The sequence below is a fragment of the Periophthalmus magnuspinnatus genome, chromosome 24, assembly GCF_009829125.3.
Source record: "Periophthalmus magnuspinnatus isolate fPerMag1 chromosome 24, fPerMag1.2.pri, whole genome shotgun sequence".
Lineage (NCBI taxonomy): Eukaryota > Metazoa > Chordata > Actinopteri > Gobiiformes > Gobiidae > Periophthalmus > Periophthalmus magnuspinnatus.
In genome coordinates, this window is record NC_047149.1 from 23187918 (window position 1) to 23211558 (window position 23641).

General features: G+C 38.3%; 2 protein-coding genes across 3 annotated transcripts in view; one reads left to right on the top strand and one right to left on the bottom strand.

Moving 5' to 3' along the window:
- The first annotated feature begins 166 nt into the window (after positions 1-166).
- Positions 167-8874, top strand: wdcp (WD repeat and coiled coil containing). 2 transcript variants are annotated; one of them, XM_055232044.1, is made up of 4 exons: positions 167-377; positions 1859-3761; positions 5967-6087; positions 7773-8874. In XM_055232044.1, the coding sequence occupies exons 2-4, from the start codon at positions 1860-1862 to the stop codon at positions 7949-7951; spliced, it is 2202 nt and encodes a 733-aa protein (XP_055088019.1). In that variant the 5' UTR covers positions 167-377; position 1859; the 3' UTR covers positions 7952-8874. The 2 variants fall into 2 exon arrangements, with proteins under 2 accessions (XP_055088019.1, XP_033847304.1); XM_033991413.2 differs by having other exon boundaries at positions 205-273; positions 7773-7986.
- The window catches only part of mfsd2b (MFSD2 lysolipid transporter B, sphingolipid), a 72504-nt gene continuing 57667 nt past the window's right edge, over positions 8805-23641 (bottom strand). Inside the window, exons 10-15 of the mRNA XM_033991350.2 lie at positions 18888-18971; positions 18711-18794; positions 17152-17261; positions 12794-12937; positions 10046-10222; positions 8805-9122 (exon numbers count right to left, since the gene is read on the bottom strand). Coding sequence (XP_033847241.2) covers positions 9074-9122; positions 10046-10222; positions 12794-12937; positions 17152-17261; positions 18711-18794; positions 18888-18971 — 648 coding nt within the window. The 3' untranslated portion in view covers positions 8805-9073. The remainder of the gene's footprint in view (positions 9123-10045; positions 10223-12793; positions 12938-17151; positions 17262-18710; positions 18795-18887; positions 18972-23641) is intronic.

Here is a 23641-nt window from a genome sequence, read left to right on the forward strand (position 1 = left end):
CGAATTCCCATTTATTCGACACTTTCAGCACAATTCAGAGCACTATTTAATTATTATCGCGATGTATTTTTGATATATATGTGTTTTGAATAACAGTAGAAGCATTTACGCAGCGCCATCAAGCGGTTACAAGGGTTTAACACGCTCTGACTACGTTTCCCATGATGCACCGCGCGCGTGTATACGTTTTGCTTCCGGTGTATTCGAGCACCGTAGCAGCACTGTGGGAACGTGTAGAGATTATGATTTCAAGCGGTAAAACGTAAACTGTAGGTAATATATTTAGACTTATTTATTAATATGTTTTTTTGCGCTCTTTTTGTCAACTTCTCTTACGAAAAGTCTTTGAATAACTGCACGCTGTAAGGCAAGGCAAGGTAAGTTTATTTGTATAGCACAGTTCGTACACAAGGTAATTCAAAGTGCTTTACAGAATACGAAAGATATTAAAAATCATAATATAACAGATCAAAATATCAATAATCATAAATAATCATCATAAAATTAACATTAAAAGAGAAGAGTGCAGAATAAAGCCCTTTCAGTCATATGCACAGATAAACAGAACTGTTTTGAGTCTGGATTTAAACATTGTCAAAGTAGAGGCCTGTCTCACATCTTCAGGAAGATTGTTCCCGGTTTTAGGTGCATAACGCTGAAATGCTGATTCCCCAGGTTTAGTCCTGCTTTAGCCCTGACTCTGGCACCAGCAGGAGGCGGGTCGTTGAAGTCCTCCTCATGTGAGATGGTTCATGTGGCTCTAACATGTGGGAGATGTTCTTTGGTGCTGGTCCATGGAGAGACTTGTTCACAAGCAGAGCTGCTTTAAAGTCTATTCTCTGAGCCACAGGAGCCAGAGACCTGAGCACAGGACACACGTGTGAAGTACCTCCTGGTTCTAGTCAGGACCCAAGCAGCAGTGTTCTGGATGTTCTGCAGCTGTCTTAATGCTCGTTTGGAGAAGCCAGTGAGCAGCACGTTACAGTAGTCTAACCTATTTGAGACAAATGCATGGCTAAATCTTTCCAAGTCTGGTTTTGACAGTATACCTTTGATTTTTGCAATGTTCAAAATAGCAATGTTTGTATCTACATTGCTTCATATTAGCCTTTATAACTATTTAGGCAGGTTTAGCTATTATTAATTGTTTGTTATGTACCTGAATGTGCCTCTCAGTGTTCTAAGTTAGGTACACAGGTAAAGAGGCACAGATAATTGCCAAGCCAAACCAGTCAGCGTTAATAGTCCTGCATTATTGTGTAGTTAATTTGTGACTTCAACCTTCAGGTATAGTTTAGATTCATTTTAAATTGCTCTACATAAACAGTCTTTTCAGATTTATCCAGATAACTCAACTTTTGGCATGTGTGTAAAAAACACAGTTCTAACCAAATTAGCCAGTGCCATTTATTAGTGTGTAATTAATATCTAATTACACTTCAGACCTTTATCTTAACTAAACTATGTCATTACAGTTTTCACATGGTTTGTTTAGTCATTCAGTGCCCTGTTTCTCTCAGCTGTGATTGCTATTATCTTAATCAAATCTGACAGTATGCAGAGTGCTGATAACAAGACACACCCACTCCACACGATGTAATGATAATGCTCCCAGCTCAGCACTGGACCTGTGTGTTGCTGTTAAGGTCATTGAAACGTAAGCAGCTATCAGTGTTCGTCACTGCTGCCTCGGCTCAGGGAGGGAGATTAAGGCATGTACTTGGAAGGAGACACGGCAGGCTTTTGCTATTCCTAATCATCATAGGTAGAAACAACCGCACCTTTGTTGTGTAATTTTGACCGCACAAAGTCTCTGTAATCAATGGTGTGAGTAATTTCTTTTTTGCCATTCCAACAGGATGGATCTAGGAAAGGCAAAGCTGCTTAGGACTGGCCTCAACACCCTACACCAAGCCATTCACCCTGTGCATGGAATAGCTTGGACAGATGGGAAACAGGTCTGCTTAACTGCCCTCTATTTCATCAATGGAGAGGTCAAATTCGGGGACACCAACGTTATCGGCCAATTTGAACATGTCCTCGGGCTGTTTTGGGGTCCTCTCTGCTGCTTGGATTCACCTGCGTTGTTGGCTGTGCAGCATAAGAAGCATATCACCGTATGGCAACTACAACTCAGCACTCTGGAGCAGAACAAACTTTTATGTACTCAAACTTGCGAAATGAGCGAGCCTTTCCCGTTGCTGCCCCAGGGCTGCGTGTGGCATCCTAAACTAGATGTGTTAGCAGTTCTGACCAAAAGAGACACATCGGTTCTGTTTTCAGTTCGGGTGGACAACCGGAGAATCAAAGCTGACATTAAAGGCAGTGGACTTATACATTGTGCCTGCTGGACTAAAGATGGGACTCGTCTTGTTGTGGCTATTGGCAGCGCTTTACACTCTTACATTTGGAACGATATTCAGAAAAGCATTGTAGCGTGTTCATTTTGCCCAATATTCGACGTCGGTGGTTACGTCTGTGCCATCGAGTCAACAGGAGAGGCTCAAGTTGCAGTCGCCACCGAACTCCCGTTGGATAAAATTTGCGGTCTAAATGCGGGAATCGCGTTTGATTTACCAACCGAAACGGAATCGCTTCAAAACCAGGAGATATCCGAGGAAGACGGCATATTCGACAGGAGGAGATCGTTTTCGGAGCGTTCATTTTTACCTAGCTCCGGACCTCTGGATCTTACTCACCTTTTGGCACGCCACCGCCGCTCTGACCCAAGCCCCCTTCTACACCTGCGTCGTAGAGACACAGTTACTGGTTCTGGCCAAGACTCATCTCATCTCATATTAGTAACTTATGAACGTAAAGTCACTACAACACGCAAAGTTAGCATCCCTGGGATTTTAGTTCCTGATATTATTGCGTTTGACCCTCGTGGTTCTACTGTCGCTGTGGCTTCCAACACCTCTAACATGGTTCTTGTGTATTGCATCACTCCTTCTGCCATGCCCAACATCCAACAAATTTCTCTTCAAGCTAACGACAGACCAAAAGGAGTGTGTTTTCTTAACGACAAAATGCTTCTACTCATGATTGGCAGGCAGAAGTCTACAGATCCTGCTTTCCTCCCGGCTTCAAACACTGACAAATACATGCTACGGATTATCGCTAAAGAGCTGTTAAACGATGGTGAAATTCCAAACACGCCGCCTACAGACAGTCCTAGTTTGTCCAATCCAAGTATGTCCACTCCTGTAGGGATTAGAAGACATTCCGAACACATCTCTAAGGAGGACAGGGAACGACCAACCGGGATTAAGGACTTGGTTTTACCGGGAGGAGGGGTAGTGCGTTCACCTGCTACCAGAAGAAGACTGATTGAGGAGTTGCGTAGTAGCGACCCTAGCCCCGTAACTAGCTCCGTGGACTTCTCCGATCGATCTTCAGATAAAGCAGTGTCCAGTTCTTCTTCCATAACTTTGGAAAACTACGACATGGAGCAAGTGAATCGTTTGAGCAGCTTGGCGGTTGCCGGGCAGGTCAGCAGGGACTCGAGCAGGGCCAGTTCTCCGCGACTGGACCCGTCAGACAAACTCCAAACTGAACAGACTTGTCTCGCGGAGAAGAAATCGATCCAAAGAGAGCGGGCCCTGGAGCAGCTGGTGCAGAATATGGAAAGGTTATTCACGCGTTTCTCAGATGTACAACAGTGTTTGGCAGAAATGAGAGACTTCACCCAAAACGGCAAGAAGGCTCAAAGTGTCTACCCACATTACACCGAGCCGTCTTATGTCAATGTCACGTGCCAGGTAATGTGTGGAAACAGTATTCTATTTTTGTTTTAGATACACTCACTTTTTCCTACAAAATTCTGTTGATACTATATTTGGGCAACATTCTCACACATATTTTTTTGAAGGTGTGCCAAATGTTTATATCTAGTAAGTATATTAATCAGTCATTTTAAGAAAGCATCAAAACGAGTTGATTTCAAACAAGGGTAAAATAGCTGGTTTTGCATGATTGGCGTTTACTTTACAAAGTGTTTACTTCGCATACCAGTGTTGAACTTAAACCAAGACAGGATGGATTACAGAAATATCACGTGTTTTGTTTATTTATTCATTTTTGATCAGATTAATGAACAGAAGAAGTAAGTATAGATGTATCCAGTACACTTAACGTACATTTGATCAAGTTTGTCTTATTTAAGCTTGAAACGGAGTGTGAAGAATATATCTTTTGCATTTTTATCTACATTTATTTTTCGTTAGAATGGCCCACTCCTTGTTGAGACCACAGTGGTACATGATGCAGTTTGTATTTGAATATTTTAATGTGTTACAGTTTGTGAGGCTTATGACACTTATTGCCTTGAATTAACCTTAAACTGATTAATGATCAAGGCAGATTCCTCTATCCAATTAAGATAATTCAAGAAGCAAAAACTTTAGTTGTACCAATAATTTTTCAGTTTATTATTTTTTAAAAAGAGTTTGGGGAGGTCGCCCTAGTCTCCTGTGTTAAAAGGAAACACTAGGTAATTAATATCATTTGTATTTACAGCTGTGCACTCTCACCAGCCGTTATATTGACTACAGTGATAAGATAAAGATAACACTATCTGGTATCGCTACTTCTTAAATCCACCCGGAGTTGGAATAAATCAGCAGGTATCAGATTAAGACAGTAGTTATCTGATTAGAACATCATCCAATTTGACCCAGCTGTTTCTCGTGGCACTACAATGGCTTCAAACTAAAGCCTCAATTTGGGGAAAATTAGAATTGAAATTTTTCTGACAGAAATTGCAATAGAATCTGAATTTAGTTTTTTCAATGATTCTGTTCCCAATGCACCTTTTGAACAACTTCCAGGCCAAAATATTACCATTTAAGAGAAGACAGAATGTGTTTTTCGAGGTTTACACTACAAGGTTAGCTAGTTTTATACATAACAAAGAAATGTGTTATTTACAGAGAAGGTAATATATAAATGTAGTAAACAACTGCAGCCTTTACAATTTTTCTATTGAAACTAGGGCTGCAGTCGGATTGAAATTGCAATATAAATGTACACAATCAGCAAATCTTTATGAGTGTAAAACTACAAACTAACTCTGTTCAGTTCTCTACAAACATGCTCTGAAAAGCATGGGTTTCTTTTAATAGTTTCGTCAATCCAATTAAAGTTTGTTTCTATAACACATTTAAAACTACTTCAGCTGACCAGAGTGCTTCACATAAAAGTCAACTGTAAAATAGATAAAAGAAAACATAGCAAAAGAACAATAAAACACTAAGATATCCTGTGTAGGTAGTATTAAATGCCAGGGAGAAGGGGTGGGTTTTTAGTCTAGTCTTAAACTGTGTTAAAGACTGAGAGGATCTGACAGGCAGAGGGCGCTGTTCCATAGTCTGGGCGCTGCCACAGAAAAGGCTCCAGCTTTGGGCACAGGCAGCAGGAGTTGGTTAGCTGACCTCGGGGCTCTGGTGTTGATGACTTTTTCAAAATTCAGTGGAAGGTAGAAAAGAGCCTTTATAACAGCCTTTGAACATAGAGGCCTCACTGCAGGGCGACAATAAGAGAACAGGGGATTACTCAACTCACACTAGCCAAACACCAACACGATCTCAGTTTTATTTTGATTTCAGTTCAGGACGTTTGTGCTCAGTGAAGTCTGTACATCCCTGAGACAGTCCTGGAGAGCTGTGATCGTGATCCTGCTGTCGTTGGCGATCACTGGCAGATCTGTTTGAATACCATCTGCAAAATCTTAGTCTATATTTGTTATTTAAGTCTTGTCAGCACTCGTTGACGCGTTCAGAATGTGAATTAAAACATAAACAATGAATATAATCTCAATTTGCAATGCTTGTCAGAAAAGACAGCTTGAAATTACTTATTAGATACTTTCCACAGCCCTGATTAAAACAAGATTTGATCAGTATTTCAGCCGCACTTCAGACTCTTATTCTTTTTCACCTCGTCTCGGTTTGCCTTTGTTTTCACAGAAGCAGTTGTCTGAGAACGTGTTCATTGACGAGCGGAGGCCGGTGCTGCTCTGTGATGGAAAGCTCTGTCTGCGCTCTCTGCAGGATCTTTTCAACCTGTCCACAGTGGAGATGATGTATGGTAAGGACAAAAGCAGATGTGACCCACAGATGTTAGCTAGTCACGTCTGCACGAGGCTTCAGTCTGGTGTGCTTGAGTTTATCAAGGTTTCTGTAGTTTTTATTGTGATTATAGCTCAGTTATCGTAGCAGGATTGGATATAGATGAGCAAATTTTCAGTTACATCACTAGTTATGGTTGACTCAAAGTAAAAAGTGAACCGAGCTACTGTTCTTTCTTTTGATAGTCATTGTTTCGTTGATTAATCGGAGGATGTTGCGTTCGTCAGCACATTTTTTATCTGGAGATTGGACAGTTACATTTTTCGATTATGCTTTTTAGATGGTTTTTACTAAAATTTCTCAGGATACATAATAGTTTTTGCACAAAATCCTACAAATGTTGAGAGGTTTTCCCACCCATTTTGGCTGAATTAAAAAAAAAACGCCTTTAGTTTAGTTAAGATTGTTTTGCTGGCTGCAGTCCCATGATATTTGTAGTTTAGTCTTACAGAAGTAAATGTAAACAATGAAATTTAACATGATAACACAGGCATTTCTAGTCTATAGTAGCTGGTTGTTTACTTGTGTTAGCGGTTTGCTTGGTTCTGGACACGTTAGCTTAGCTCTAGACACTTTCGCTTAGCTTTGTTGTGGTGGGGAGCGCAGATGGGTAATGGAGTAATTGCTCTTTAGGAATCCCCCTTGACACCTCTCAGGAAGGCTGTAGTTGATCTGCATTAGTCGTAGTAAACTAAAGACTAGCATGTGCCAAATTGAGCTTCATATAACGTAATGTAATGTTTCAAATATCTAAAGATTCACTATTGATTGCATTGTACTGCTACGGTCCTATTGTTCTTTTGCTCGTGTTGGAGCTATTCATAGAAGTGATTAAAAGCCTAGTGAGATTATAAGGTTTAAGACAAAAGCTGCTTACGACTTTAAGACACCATAGGGTTTGTGTCTACGCTGGGACTCATAAGGGGTCCAAACTGCAGTGTTATAAAGCAGTGCTGATAATCGACGGCCATTAATCGAATTTTGCCTTTATCAAATCTCAAATGCTGCTTTTTTAGTTGATAGAAGATGAAAAAGATGTCCAGCTTTTACTTAGTTTTTAATTACCGGGAGTTTGTTTATTTTCTTTGGCCAATTAGCATAATCAGTAATCGTATTACAATGGTTCTTGAATACAGAAACACAAAAATAACACATGGCACTTCAGTTTTTCTACAGACTGAAGGAGTTTGGGCTGAAGTTTAAACTCTTATTTTGCCGTAACCTTTAACTAACTTTATTTTAAAAGGAAATGTTATTCTGTCAAATGAGTGAACACGTTTTACCGCTCGTCAAGTTCACTGGACAATTGAGAGATTAAAACGACAACCTTTAGTTTCAGCAAAAATAATAATAACAACAACAACTGCTACTGCTACTACTATTATTCTTCTTATTATTATTACATGTAGCGCTTTCCAGATGCTCAAAGTCGCTTTACAATTTCGTGGAGTATTAAATCCCTTTGTGGTGATGAGTTACTTCTATAGCCACAGCTGCCCTGGGGTTCACTAATGAAATCAAGGCTGCTAATCCGCTCCATTGGCCTTTCCGACAATAACAACGACTGTACGCACTCGCCAATGCTAACGCTAATGCTAATGCTTCAACCCTAAATGTGTGTTGCTGTTTTTTGTTTTTTTCCAGGGCCGTTATGGATTGTACTTGTGGCGGATCCGGACGGTTTTGTTCCCTTAACGTTTAAATCCAAGGATGAACTCACAGTGAGGAATGGGAAGAGGAAATCCAACGTGCGGACGCCAGATACTTCCTGTCCGTCCAGTCCAGCGCCCGGTCTGAGCGCTAACGCAGAGACCTGCACTTAAACTACAAAGTGTGTTATTATGATTTGGTATGTAATAGGTTGGCTTCACATTGTAAAGTTTTAATAATATCATAATTTCAAGGACTTTTTAAAAAATTTCTAAAGAAGTAATCAAACGTATGATCTATAAATATTGTCATGTGAACGCAACCTATTATATTAGCAATAAAGCAATATCACAGTGTTACAAGGTCTTCCTCTAGTTTGCTGAAAGTAAAATTCAACTTATGAAATGTTAAACTCCAGAGCCTAAAATGTTTTGTTTTGTTGCAGTGAGCTACATTCACCATAACCTTTTTCTAAAACAGAAGTCACACCAAAATACAAATATCACTGTGACATTTTGCTTTTGTAACACCATTATTCATCAGTTCTCACGTAATACACAACATAACGCAGTATATTGACCTTCTGATGGTACATGTGTAATACTTTATGAAACCACATCAGTCATTGTAAATATATGTGATGTTTTGTTCTAGTTTAGACATTTGCCTGCCTTTGAACAGAAGGATGTTTACATATTGCTTCTTTATATATGACGGCAGTTGTGCCACAGTTTGTCATAGAGATTTTGATTTCTTTGCAGTATTTACTTTACATTGGCCAATTGATCCTTTATACTGTGTAATCGAATGGTACATATGCAAAATAGCCATGTAAAAAACAATGGTTTATAATGATGTCTGTGAGTAACTTTAACTTTGTCCAGTAGAGGGAGCAGTACACAACAGAAATGTGAAGGTTGCAGCACTGGAAGAATGTACTGTATAATATTGTACAGTAAAGCAAATGTAAATAAATGTATTTTGTTACAAAGTGGAGAGTGAATGGAAGCAGACCCAACAGCAGCATGCAGTTTCTACAACGTTTATTGTCTCGTCACCCCTTATAATGATCATTCATAAATAAATAGTGTTGTAGAGCTGAGCACAGCAAATAGTACATTCATTTATATAAATTAAAAATTCATAGATATATCCGAGAATACTATACAGTACATGTCAATGAGAAAATAAACAGAAATGTTTACATTAAAACAATAGATCCAGGTACCAGTGTAATATACACTATTGAACAACTTCCAGCTTTGGACTGGAACAGGTTTGTAAATGTGGCCCCATCACACGTGGTTCAGGTCCTCCATAGTTCTGGAGCTGATGCTTTGTTTCCTGGAGAAGATACACACAAAATAATTAGAATACAATCATGTTTTTTACAGATTTAAACGGGGCAAAGTATGGGGGATTGTTCAAGCAATACCTATTTCAAATCACCATTTTAACATTTTACAAAGATTAGGTTTTGTTGTCAATGTCTATCCTCTGGTCAACAGTGACACAGTGTAACAATTCACCAAAAGTCACTGACAGCTGAAAAAAATTCATAACTCTTTTGTTTCTAAATATTTTTTATTTAGAACGACTCTTCCGACATTAATCTGAGCAAATACAGCACCGAGGAACGAACCCTCATTGTACAGAGGTACTTTGAGTCACATGGGTCAAATACTATCGACATTTTAACACCAGAGATGCCCCGAGCGTAAACGCCATTGAAGGAATAATAAGTGTTTTTCAAAGACAGGGGGCAGTGTGTGATCTCCACAGACCTGACTAGTCCTGATTTCTTCCTGTGGGGCGATCTTAAAGAAAAGGTGTTTGTGAATAAACCTCAGACGACTTAATAAACGACTTAAAACGTAATATCGAGGATCAAATAAGAGACATAAACCATAAATTAGGTCATTTTTACTTCCTCTAGTTTAAGTAGTGATAAGTTCAAGTGTAAGTGAACAATTATAACTGTATATATTGCCCAAAATTTCAGAAGGTTCAGTTTAACCTAATGCTAAAATTTGGTGCGTATAACTTAAGAATTATAGGAGCGATTGGAGATTTAAAAGTGTCCGTGTTCCTATGTGCAGTATTTTGGTCCTCCTATAGAGAAACCGACTTTACTAACCCTCGTATATCGTGTAAAGTGTCTTAAAGCAGGTCTAAACTTTACCAGAACCGTGCTTTAAAAACCTGCAAACATCTGAGCGCATCTGCGGGAGGGAAATGTGAAAGATCAGGAGGTCAGCGTTTCTCACCGCAGCTCCTCCAGGCACACTTTGTTCCTGAGTCTCACATCTTCACTGATCGGATACAGCAGGAGGATCATTAACCCTGTGACGATGAAGGCCACCGGGGCGGCGCCGATGAGCAGCTTCAGCGTGTACACCACGGGGGCCGGCTGCTTACACGCACCAGTGTCGTAACCGGCGAACCTGCGTGGAAACGAGAAACCCATTTAGAGATAATCGACTTAAATACTGACACAGCAACTGCGACGTGAAATGAGCTGAGTCCAGTCCTCGGTTTAATGAGTTAAACTTCAGCTAATTTGGGTCGAGTTCAGAGGTTTCAGGTTTTAATGTTTCAGATTTAAACGCCGAAAACGCACAAATGTTGAAGCTTTTAAAAATAAAGTTAGTTAAATCTGTTTTTACATTAAAATTGCAGTAGTTTTAACTGTGTTTATGGTTAATGAATGGGATTAAAAGCTGCACTGTGGAACTTTTCAACTCAAGAGGCGGCTGCGTTCTTGTCTCCATGGAGATGTTATCGCTTTGCCTGGAATATATGGTCAGTATATGTGTTTGCTGATCATGTTTGTGTAGCTGGATGCGGCGCGGAGATGAACGAGTAACACCGCCAGGGTCAAGTTACATGTCGGATCTGTGGAAAGGCGACACCTCAGTGAGAATGAAACAGAATAAAGAAAGAAGAAAAGAAGAAAATTAGAAAAATAAATAAAGAATGAAAAAAATAAACATGTACGCCTGTTATTGAATGAATACAAGATGAGTTGAACAGTCTGAAGAAAGGAAAAGCATCTCCATGGCAACAAGCCGTCTACCAGAAAAGTTACATGGTGCATCTTTAAGTTCAATGCACCAATGAAATAAGGCGGATAAGGTTTGTTTTTGTTTTTTTTTAACAAGAGCTTCAAAAAGTGGTGGCAACGTAGACTTTAAAGATGCACGACGTAACTTTGCTTAAAGATGCATTACGTAACTTTCCTGCTGACTCGTGGTTTTCTCCATACAGATTTTATCACTTTGCTTGGAATGTTCCACAGTATGACATTAAACTTAGCTGACTCGCTTGATCAATTACAGGTGTTTTATTGCTAAAACAGAATACCCTGTAAAACATCTCCATGGAGACAACCACGTGCTGGACCCTCCACCAGAAAAGTTACATAATGCTCCTTTAAAGCTGATAAAATATGGCAAATTTGTTAAATCTGATTCTTACAAATAATGATGCACTATGTCGCCTTTCTGGAGTAGAACCTACTACCAGCTTGTCACTACAGAGACCTTATTCCATTGTCTAAAATATTCCACAGTATGGCTTGAAACTTATCTCCATGGAGACAAGCAGGTGACAACGCAGGCCATGATACAAGTCAGATATATGGAGAGGCCACCCTGCTCAGAGGATGTTTTTCAAGGTATTTTTGAGCAATAAAATCACCTGTAATTAAAAATAGATACAGGCAGAGAAGTGTAATGCCGTACTGTGGGACTTTCCAGGTAAAGCATAACATCTCCACCAGGAAAGTTACATAATGCTCCTTTAAAACTGTTAAAATATGGCTTTTTTTTCCTGATTCTTACAAGTAAAGATGCACTATGTGTTTCTGGACTAGGGTCTACCACAGCTCGTCGCTATGGAGACATTATTGCATTGTGTAGAATATTTCACAGTATGGCATTAAACTGTAGAAAAATCTATCTCCATGGAGACAACACAGGTTACAGGTCGGATCTGTGGAGATTCGACAGACCCTGAAGAGGTATTTTTGAGCAAGAAAATCACCTGTAATTAAATATAGATGCAGGCAGATAAGTGTAACGCCGCACTGTGGAACATTCTAGGTAAAGCCATAAGATCTTCGCCAGGAAAGTTGCATAATGCTACTTTAAAACAGTTAAAATATGACAAATTTGTTTTTTTTTCTTCTGATTCTTACAAGTAAAGACGCACTATGTTTCTGGAGTAGGGCCAACCACCAGCTCGTCGCTATGGAGACGTTATTGCATTGTCTAGAATACTCCACAGTATGGCATTAAACTGCGGAAAAATCTGGAGACAGCACAGGTTACAGGTCGGATCTGTGGAGATTCGACAGACCCTGGAAAGGTATTTTTGAGCAAGAAAATCACCTGTAATTACGTATAGATGCAGGTAGATAAGTGTAACGCCGCACTGTGGAACATTTCAGGTAAAGCCATAACATCTGCACCAGGAAAGTTACACAATGCTCCTTTAAAACAGTTAAAATACGGCAAATTTGTTGTTCTGATTCTCATAAATAATGATGCACTGATGTGTTTATGGAGTAAGGCCAACCACCAGCTTGTTGCTATGGAGATTAGAATATTCAACAGTATGGCATTAAACTGTGGAAAAATCTGTCTCTATGGAAACAAGCAGGTGACAACACAGGTTAGATCTGCGGAGAGACGGTATTTTTGATCAAGAAAAGCATGTGTAATTGCATATTGAAACTATAGAATGTGCCAGGTAAAGCCATGACATCTCCACCTGAAAAGTTACGTAATACACCTTTAAACTATAAATACATTTGCGTGCTGTTGCGTGAAGCCGACATATCGACTCGGAGCCTGACACAGCAACTGCTTCAACTTCAAAAACAAGCAGAGTCAACACCTCAGACCCGATGAAATATACATGAGGACGGGAGGACGGCCTAATGAGAAATACTTAAAAGAGACGCCATTATCCGCCGACGACTGTCAGATGAAGGAAAAACAACGGTAACTTACTCCAGACAGAGCGTGGAGACCCCCAGGGAGATGCTGGAAGCGAACTTGGTGAAAAACACATAGAAGGAGTAAAATATAGCTTCGTGGCCTCGGGAGAAGGGGTTAGCCAGTCTGAAGTCGTCCACAACGTCAGGGAGCATCGACCTGCCGAGCACAAACACAGAGTTTAGAAAAGATGGAAGGGAGGGATTGTGAAATGACTTAAATTACGTCAGTTTTTGAGATCGTAACATCAGCCTGTTCAGGGACGACAGGTGGGAATAAGCACGTTTTGATATAACCTGGAAAAAGACATATTTTCCTCTTTGGTCGATAGAACTTTATACTCTGTCCCTGTACAAATAAAAACACACCAAACCATATGAACTGTTTGTTTTTGAGGCCTAAAATACACTTGTTAATGTTTTGTTTTTGTTTTTTTTAATACTTTCTACATTTTATATGCACACATAAGACATCAGATATATAAAGCAAGATATATGGATATTATGTACTAAAAAAAACAGGTAAATTACTTATTTATGTTTCGCGTTCAAATCCTCAAAGTGTCCACCCTTTGCTTTGATGAAAAATATTTAGAAGACTTATTCAACTTTTTCTTTACTACATTTACTACATAATTCCATACATATTACTTCATATATTTGGTGTCTACTTTATGTACACCGGTCCCTCGTTTATCGCGGGGGTCACATTCTAAAAATAACCCACAATAGGTCAAATCCGCGAAGTATCAGCTTTATTTTTTATAATTATTCTATATGTTTTTGTCTGTAAAACCCCTCACCACACACTTCATACACTTTTCTCACACAGGCGTTAACATTTTCTCACATTTCTCTCTCGTTTAAAGTCTCTCAAAGTTCAAACCTTCGTAGGCGTCTTTGCCGGTGCAGAACGTTTCATCGACATTGTGGGTTTTGTCGGGGAGAAAACAAATTGCAAACGTACAGCACTTCAGAGTCACACTACGATCCAACGTTTATGTAAATTTGTCTGAACACATTCTGTACTGGACAGGAGACACGGCACAGAGGAGACTGATGGACAATGGTCTACAGTCCAACAGCCAATCAGGACGCACAACACAATGGTCTACAGTCACTTAGCCAATCAGGACGCAGAACACGATGCACGATCATATGATGTTTTTAGTGCAATTTTTCATGCTTTTTTACATCAGCAAAACAGCGAGACGGCGAGAGGTAAACCGCGATATAGTGAGAGACAACTGTAGTGTTCAAACTTTTGACTGGTGTTGTTTAAACATACACTACCAGTTAAAAGTTTGGACACGCTCTTTCATTCTATGTTTTGTTTTTTTTCTCATAATTTTTACCATTTTCTACATTTCATACACACACAGAAGACATCAAATATATGAAGTAAGAAATAGTTAAGAAAAAAGTGAATATTTTTCGACAAAACAAATGATGGATACTTTGACGATTTGAATATGAAATATATAAAAAAAATATTTAGTAGAGTTGTTTATTTTTTTTTCTCTGTACTTTGTAGTATTTGTAGTTTTGCAGAGGGAGATTAAGTGAATGACATAAAACGTGACATCTGACGACTTTGGATTAAAATAACAGTGATTTATTCAAACAATTTGTCAAACAAGTGAAATATTTAGACGTGCTCTGTGTAACCAGGCCCGGGTGGACTTGTCCTGGTGCCGCTGCCAGCTTGTCTCCATGGAGATAAACAAGTTTAATGTCATGTGCAAAGCAATAACACCGACGCAGAGACGAGCAGGTGACAGACCCTCAACCAGAAATGTTACATAGTGCACTTTAACTACAAAAACTATTGTTCTCTCTAAAACTATGACACTCTTACATGAGGCGTCATTATTGAGTGTGTGTAGCTTTTCTGGTGGAGTATCTGCCACCTGCCTGTCTCCATGGATGCGTTATAAATTTGCACGAAATGTTCCGCAGTACGGCATTAAACTGATCTACAGGTCCGCGCAGAGACGACCCACATACAGCAAGAATGCATGTTTTTCTATGTATTTTTAATCCATAAAACCAGTTGTCTCCATGGAGATGATATTACTTTGACTGGAATGTTCTAAGGGATCTATCTCCACGGAGACGAGCAGGTTACAAGTCAGATCTGTGGAGGCAAGCCTGCTCACAGCAAGAATGTGTGTTTTTGAAAAGAAAAGAAAAGAAAAAAAGAAAAAAGAAAAAGAAAGGAAAAAAGAAAAGAAAAGAAAAAAAGAAAAGAAAAGTAAAAAAAGAAGAAAAAAAGAAAAAAGAAAGAAAAGTTAAAAAAGAAAAGAAAAAAGAAAAGAAAAGAAAAAAATAAAATAAAATAAAATAAAAAATAAAAATGTCATAATGAGGAACATTCTAAGCAAAGTTCTACATGGTGACTCTACTAAAAAGTTACATAGTACCTCTTTAATTAACCTCCATTGTGACTCCCTTTATTCTTTAAATGAATCACTCAACTAGACACTACTAAGACACTACAGCCCGTCTTATAAAGTGGGAGACCTAAATTACAGGGCTAATATCATGATGATATTAAAGCTTATGGGCGGTTATAGGCAGGATAAACAATCAGCCCATCCAAAATAAACATGCCCCCTGCTACGCCTCTGTAATTAGGGTTTAGGGCCGGTCCCCGAGATCAGGGAAGAGCTGGGATGTCCCTAGAGACATATGGTAAATATAAACACTCCCTTATGCTGTCAGTGTTTAAAAAGACATTAGACACTTATGACCGGGGTTAATGGGCAGAAGTCACAAGCTCAGCAAAAAGTTTAACTATAGTCATTGTGATTGGAAATATGGAGGTTTAAAAGCCGACGTATTCTGCAAAATCAACTTTTCAGAGATTTTAACCATGTAATAATTGTTTCCTTCTCATTTCCCGTCTCAGAGTTGTTTTTGGAGTGATTCATGTTTGAGGAATCTTTAATCACTTATTTTCAAGACGCCCTTTTGCCGATCAACCCTCATTTTCACCGCCACAAGTACACACCCACTGCTCTCACTACTTTTCTTTGATTTTGTTTTCTTAATCGGTGATACTCGTAGGATTCAGCAGCGTATAAATGAAAAAAACTCTGCTGCTCGCTAGAGTGATGTGCAGCTGTCCATAGGGGGCGCCAACAGCTACACAGCTCTTTGTTGTGATGACGTTTACGGCGACGTCAACTCCCATTGGACACCACCGTTTTCTAACACGTAAGTTAGCATATTTATTTAGTCATTTTAGATCAGGGATGTCAAACACATTTTCACCGAGGGCAAAATGGCTGCCCTCAAAGAGCCAGATGTAAAATAAATGTAACTACTTTTTTAACTTGTTAATTAACTGTTTGTGTCTTTATTACTTATTCAAGTTTCAAATATTGCATATTCATTTGCATAGATGTAAAAATATGTCTGTGTCACAACATATCTCTTGATAAAATGACATGTTAAGACCATCATACCTTTCAATTTACCCTGTCGAGGGCCACATAAAATGATGTGGAGGGCCACATTTGTCCCCCGGGCCTTGAGTTTGACACATGTGTTTTAGATGAATATTGTGATTTCAAATGTGCAAATTATAACAAAACTATCCACGGGTGACATAGGTTATACCACAAAACGTTTAAAATGAACTTTAACTTGGTCTGTTTTTTGGGTTTTTAAGGCAGCACAAATCTGGTACAGTGGTTCAGTCTTGAGCAAGTCAGAAGTAACTCTGAAAATATGAACTAAAAACACCTAAGATATACTTTACTACACTTTTTTTTACTTACTTCTTTCTAATAATGGTGACAACTTATTACTTAGCTTCTATTTGTTAGTTTTGTCTATTGAATTACATTAAAGGTCCTAAACTGACTCTTGTGACCTTAAAGTCATGTTATAATGTTACCTCGTCAAAAAAATCTTGCATTATTGGGCTGTCTACATCTCCAAAGCTCAAAATGCTCTTTTCCACCTTGTGATGTCACACAGTGGTAGTTTTCAAGTTAATAGCCACCTTTTGCCTTTTGTTTAATTATAAATTCTAGGTCTGAAATTATCCAAATGATTCTAGTGAAGGTGTGTGGAGTTTAAAAACACAGTAGAGCACTTCCTGTATTACCACATGATGACATCACAAGGTGGAACAGAGTGTTTTCCGCTTGAGAGAAGAACTCAGCCTGAATACGCAGTTTGTTTGTGTGTTAAACATGTGTGAATGAAACAAAACACAACTCCAGGTCTGTTAGTGATGAGGAAACAACATTAGAACATAATTAACAGCGTAAAATAAGCCCTTTAAGAGTGAACTGTGTCATATTTAACATAATCATTCAGGTCCTAATGGTGATAATTTAAATATAAAGTAGATTGACGCACCAGGGCAGAAGGAGGGAAGCGGCGACACTGAGCCCTGAAGACACAGCCACCACATAAGCCACCACCACGTTAGGGATGAACACGAGCATCAGGGTGAACGGCATGATCCACTGGACAAACACAAACAGAGAAGGTCATTATTGGTCAGACACAGTTATTAAGTTAAAGGGCACCACTTTAGAATAGTTATTACGCTGCAAAAAGTGAAGTTTATCTTGATTTTACTTCGCTTGACAAGTAAAATGATCTACCAATAAAGCAATCGTTTTTGTAATTCGTCTCAATGGAGATGTTATTGCTTTGTATATGAGATTAAGATTCTCTGTCTCCATGGAAACGAGCAGGCAACGGCACCACGCAGGACAAGTTACAGGTCAGATCTGTGTAGAGCAGGGGTGTCAAACTCGTTTTCACAAAGGGCCACATCAGCAAAATGGTTGTTCTCAAAGGGCCAGATGTAACTAACTGTAAGATAAATGTCACTAAATGTAACCAAACTTAATGTAATTATTATTTTTTTATCTTGTTAATTAACCGTTTATATTTATCGCTTATTCAAGTTTCAAATATTGCATATGGATTTGCATAGAGATTAAAAAATGGCTGTTTAACTCTATCTAATGATAAACTGACATTTTAACACAGTCATACCTTTTAATTTCCTTTGTCGCGGGCCACATAAAATGACGTGGCGGGCCGCATTTGGCACACGGGCCTTGAGTTTGCTCTTGGTAAAAATCCATGTTTTTCAAAGTACGGTATTTTCCACAGTATAAGCCGCACTGGAGTATAAGTCGCACCAGCCAAAAAATGCATAATAATGAAGAAAAAAACATATTTCACATATAAATCACATCGCAATCGAGTATAAGTCGCACCCCTGGCCAAACTATGAAAAAACATTGTGACGTATAGACCAGAAAATATGGTAAGTATTTTATATCAGTTTAAGAAAAAAAAACATAATTGAATAAATGCAAAACAGAAAGTTGAATGCCCTATTGTTGAACATTCCAGTCAAAGCAATAACATCTCCTTGGCAAAAGGCGGGTGACAGAACATCCATGAGAAAAGTTTCATTGTGGAATGTTAAAATAATAAAATTAAATCTTGCTGGAGTTTAATAGCTACATTATGGACTGCGACGGAGCAAACACCTGGATTTAAAATACGGAAACGTGCCCACGAGACTTTAAACCGGGATGAGGGGGCCTTTTCACTGTCACGCACCTAAACCTTTGTCTGAAAAAAATATGTATTACCAAGACCAGTGAAACTTCATTGGATCGTGTTGCTTGAATTAAGAAAAACACACTTCACTAATCCAGCGGTAGATAATTGTACTTCTGTTCTTGATTTAAGTCATTTTAACTGACCTAGATATTCATTTTTGCAGTGTAAGCTTGAATCTGGCACGCTCTCCACCAGAAAAGCTACGTAGCGTACCTTTAATTGAATGTTTTATTGCTCTAAATAGTAAAGTATCCTTATCCAGCACCACCTAAGTTAGTATATTTGTATTGTTTAATCCAAATCAACAAGATGGACAAATTACTTACAGTTATGCCACAAAAGGCTGCCGTCTTCTTTCCAAATCTCTCCAGGAACCATTGCCAAAGAGGGATGCTGATGACCGCCGAAACCTGTGCAGAAGTTAGCGATATTAATACAAATACAGCGACACAATTTGAAATAACTTCGGATTCGTTTTGATAAGAAGAAATTCTCCAACGAACCAGAATGGTGAGGACTATGTTCTGAAAGTGATCCTTCAAATCGGCCGCGTAGGTGCAGAAGAGGACGAAGTTGCTCTGTACCAGCTGAAAAAGAGGAGGAAACGTTAAAGTTAAACACATTCACACACCAGAGTACGCAGACACTGGGGGTGAAGTGGGTTAAGAGTGTTGCCCAAGGACACAACCACAGTATTCATCTGTAGGAGCTGGAATCACACCGTCAACCTGTGCGTCAGTGGATCCGACCACTCAAACAAATGTCAAATGTTTTTGTCCAGAGCAGGATTTGAACCACCAACCTTCAGATCAGTGAACAAACACTCCACCAGCTGAGGTTTTATTATAGTTTTAAATCAGACATGCAGCAGTAATTCAAGGAATGCAGGGAAAAAAGGTGAAAATGACATAAACTAGAGCATAGATCTAAAACATATTGATGACATTACGCTATAGGAGGACTCAGAATTTCATCCAAAAGTTTATTTATTAAAATTTGTGCGCAATTTTTTTGACCGTGCAAACTTGAATTTAACAAAATAAAGTTGTTTTCATGTATATTTACCTGAGATCGTGAACGATAACAAAGTACAAGTAGTAAAGTGCTCTACTTAAGCTAAATTTTTACGTATCTGTACTTTACTTAAGTACATTTTACAGTGGATACTTTTTACTTTTACTTCACTACATTTGAGAGCAGTATCTGTACTTTCTACTCCACTACATTTTTGAACAAGACTGACAATTAAAATTAAGAAAATGATTCAAATTGTTTCTGTTGACCAAATATGTCTCATTTTTAAATCAATATCACTACATTTAACAGTACTTGTGTGAAATACTTTTACTTTTTACTCTTTAAGTACAATTTTAAACAGGTACTTTAATACTTTTACTTAAGCAGATTTTTTTCACATGATACTTCTTCCACTTTTACTTTTGACCTCTATATCTGTACTTTTACTTAAGTAACAAAACTGAGTACTTCACCCACCGCTGTTTATCTGTCAAATAATAATAATATAGTGAATTATAATGTAGTGCATTTGGGGAGGCTTGTCTCTGTCTGGTTTTGTTGCCAGGTAACAGTTATAAAACTACTGCGACGTCATCATTTCCAATCAGAAAGTAAAATTATAAACCACAACGAGCTGAGATCTGATAAATATTTGAGCAAACACTTAAATAAAATGACCATATCTGTGTTTTAGTCAAATGAATGAATGTTTTTTTTAGCATTTAGCAATTAGTATTTGTTTAAAGTTCTTGTTTTTTTTGTTGCACGCTGAGATTCTATGGAATGAAGAGTGCATAATACATAACATTTTTTATTATTATTATTCTTAAATGAGTATCCTAACTCATCACAGGAGCTAGTGTATATAACATTGATGTATTCTAGTATCTGGTCTACTCAGCAGTGTCACCCTGCGCTCGCTGCGACAAGCTGCTGACAGCATTTTGTGTCTGATTTATTCCCCTGACGTGCGAACACAGACAACAACTGACACCTACAACGTTTGAAAGGCTGAAAATATATATTGGCTTTAGTTACAGGAGACACGACGAGGGAGGAGCGTATATTTTTGTCAATCTAAGAAAGGCAAAGTTTACTCGAGTGTTTACCAATTTGAATTTAAAAGTCTTATGCCATGTCGTGTGTCTTTTTAAACTACTTTTGACTCCTTTAGCGTTTCATGTTATACTATATTTAAAGAGACACTATGTAGCTTTTTGGGTGGGGATCCGCTACTTGCTTCACCAGTCCAAATTACAGGTCAGATCTAAAGAAAAGCGAGCCCGTTCAAAGTGAGTATGCATGTTTTTCCGGGTATTTTTGAGAAATAAAAACGCCTGTGGATGAATAAATATAAATAAATGAGGAAACACTGTGGGATATTCCAGGTAAAGTATTAAAAATCGCCATGGAGACAGTGAAGTAGCGATACCTATTCTCACTGCATAAACAAAGCAGTGCCAGGGGACTCAGAGATCTAACCAAATTCAGTACAATTGCAAGATAGTTCTACGATTATCACGGCCAAAATAATTGCGATTAACAATTATATCACGATAATGATTTAAGTTGTTATGGATATGAAAAATTATAACTTTAACAGGGAATATTATGGATGAAATTTGAGGATGTGGAGCAATAAGCCTCACATGGGCCCCCTATAATACAAATTAATAGGAAGAGGGTCCAATTCTGGGGCCGCTAAGACCCTGGGGCCCCGGACAACAGACCCTTTTGCCCCCCTCCTGTTGATGCCCCTTTTTTTTCTACACATTTTGGTGATATAAGGGTGATTATCTTTGTCGGCGATTATCACAATTACATAAAATGTCCCACAAACGATTATTGTTGAACCACTTTATCACAATAAACAGTATTATTGTTTATTGTCCCATGTCTAGTGCCTTGGCGGTGGTCTCTAGAGATAGACCAGCAGCTGTAAACCTAACTCAAAGCCCGATATTTTGCTATGTAACCAGCAACCTATACAAAGCTTTACATACATACAATACATAGCTTTATTTGAACAGTATAACAGTATATACACAAGGGTAGTAGTGCAAGGGGTTGAATTGAAACAGCAGTATGGGTGACTTTGCAGTAAATTAAAATTATATTACTTGGAGAAAATGCTAAAAATCTGCCCTAAATATCGGCTCTGGATTATAAACAATCTGTATCAGCATCGGCCATGAAAAAAAAACCTCCTATCAGTCGACCTCTAGTAGTCTTCTCTAAGTGTGTTTCTATTTAGCAATAAGATAAGATAAGATGTGCCTTTATTAGTCCCACAGTGGGGAAATTCCAATATTGCACCGCACAGTTAAAGAACAGAAGGAAAATGGTACATGCAATAAAACAAGATAATAGATAAAAAGCTTAAAATTATATTAAAAAAATAAATAAATAGACTTAAAAATAAACTAAAAATAGACTATGAATGTACTGAACTAGGGCTGCCACAGTAACACATTTTTGAAGTGCGACATATTGCGAGAAATGATAATATTGAAACTAATTTATGCCACTGACCCAAAAACCCAAGTCATGTCTGTGTCCTTTTAAACTACTTTTGGACCCTTTAGCGTAGAGGTGTCCAATTTTTTCCTCATTATGGCTCACATATAAAAACACAGACGAAGCTGAGGGCCGATTGAGGAACATAGACTCGTTGGCGATACACTGAATACTGCAAATTTGCGTTATTATTACAAGTTAGACTGAACCACTAGACCTTTATTCATGTTTACATCCTCAATGAGACACATTAAATATTTGATATGGGCTTGTTAAAGTAGATTTTCAGAAATGTACAGTAAAAAGTACTGTTTAAGGTAATATGGGCTAATTCACTTTGAAGCTTGAGAGCCAAGAAAAATTGGTCTGAGAGCCGCATTTGGCCCACGGGCCACAGTTTGGGCATGCCTATTTAGCATTTCATGTTAAGTAGACTATATTTAAAAACCCAAGAGCCACAAAAACTATTCTAAATCTACAATATTGTTAAAAATCATGAGCGGAAATAATTAAAAAAAGAACAAAACACTTTAGTACTTAGTTTGAATCTGTAATGAGTCATACAAGCTATTTATTCAACCTTCTATAGCTCAAATCTTATCATACAGCCAAAAAATAACCAAAAACATCTCAGTAGTTCAACGAAAAAGCACACATGATGTATATTGACCCAGAAAAATACAGTTCCATCTATCATAATCGTCAAATCGCTGTAGTAATTATCATGACAGGCCTATACTTAACCACTGCACTTAAACACATTCGCATTAAAATATAGAAACACGCCTGTACTTAACTCGATAAAGTGGTCCACTCTATAAAACTGCAAATAATTATACCTTAGATAGCGTTTATAAAAAGAAAAAAACACAGCGAGAGAGTAGACTTTCTGTCCACTTATAAAACATGCCCTTAATTTAGCCAACATGACGTGCGTTCCCGTTTGTACTTTAAAGAGTTTTCGGGGTGTTCTCTGGGGTTGCGTTTGTGACAGTAGACAGTAATTTTGTGTTGTTGTGGCTCTCAGGAGAACAGGGACTTAGAGCAGCTTAAAACTAAAGCTTTCACTAAGAGCTCCTCTGCTGTGATCAAATCAACATTGACCGATGGGCCAGGTTCATTTGCTCTGGTCGTTACTGTCGTGTGTGCAGAAGGGGGAGGGGCCAAGCATCGTTCAAGTGAGATATTATGAGTTAAGGAGAAGCGAAAAGGAGTGAGCTTAAGAATTACTGCGGAAAAGAGACACGGGCATTATCATAAGTCATTTTTAATAAACCGATTGGGATTTTAAGATCCAAGTTAGCCTTTTAATTTATTTTTGGGTAGTCCAGGTGTAGATGCAGTTTAGTCCTGGTCTAGTCCCAGTTTAGTCCTGATTTAGACTTGGTTCAGTCCTGGTTTAGTGCAGGTTTACTTCCTAGTTTTAAGATTTAAGTTAGCTTTTTTTGTTTATTTTTGGCTAGTCCAGGTCTAGTCCCAGTTTAGTCCTCATTTAGACTTTGCTCAGTCCTGGTCTAGTTCTGGTTTAGTCCTGGTTTAGTCAGTTTTGATGAGGTGTTTGTGTAAGTGTTAATATATCACCTTAATTATTCCTCACACCATTGTATATTTGCATTTTATTAAACACACATACCTGTATAGCCACTGTTATGAAGAGGAACTGTTCTAGTCCAGTTTAGTCCTGGTATAGTCCCAGTTTAGTTCTAGTTTAGTCCTAGTTTAG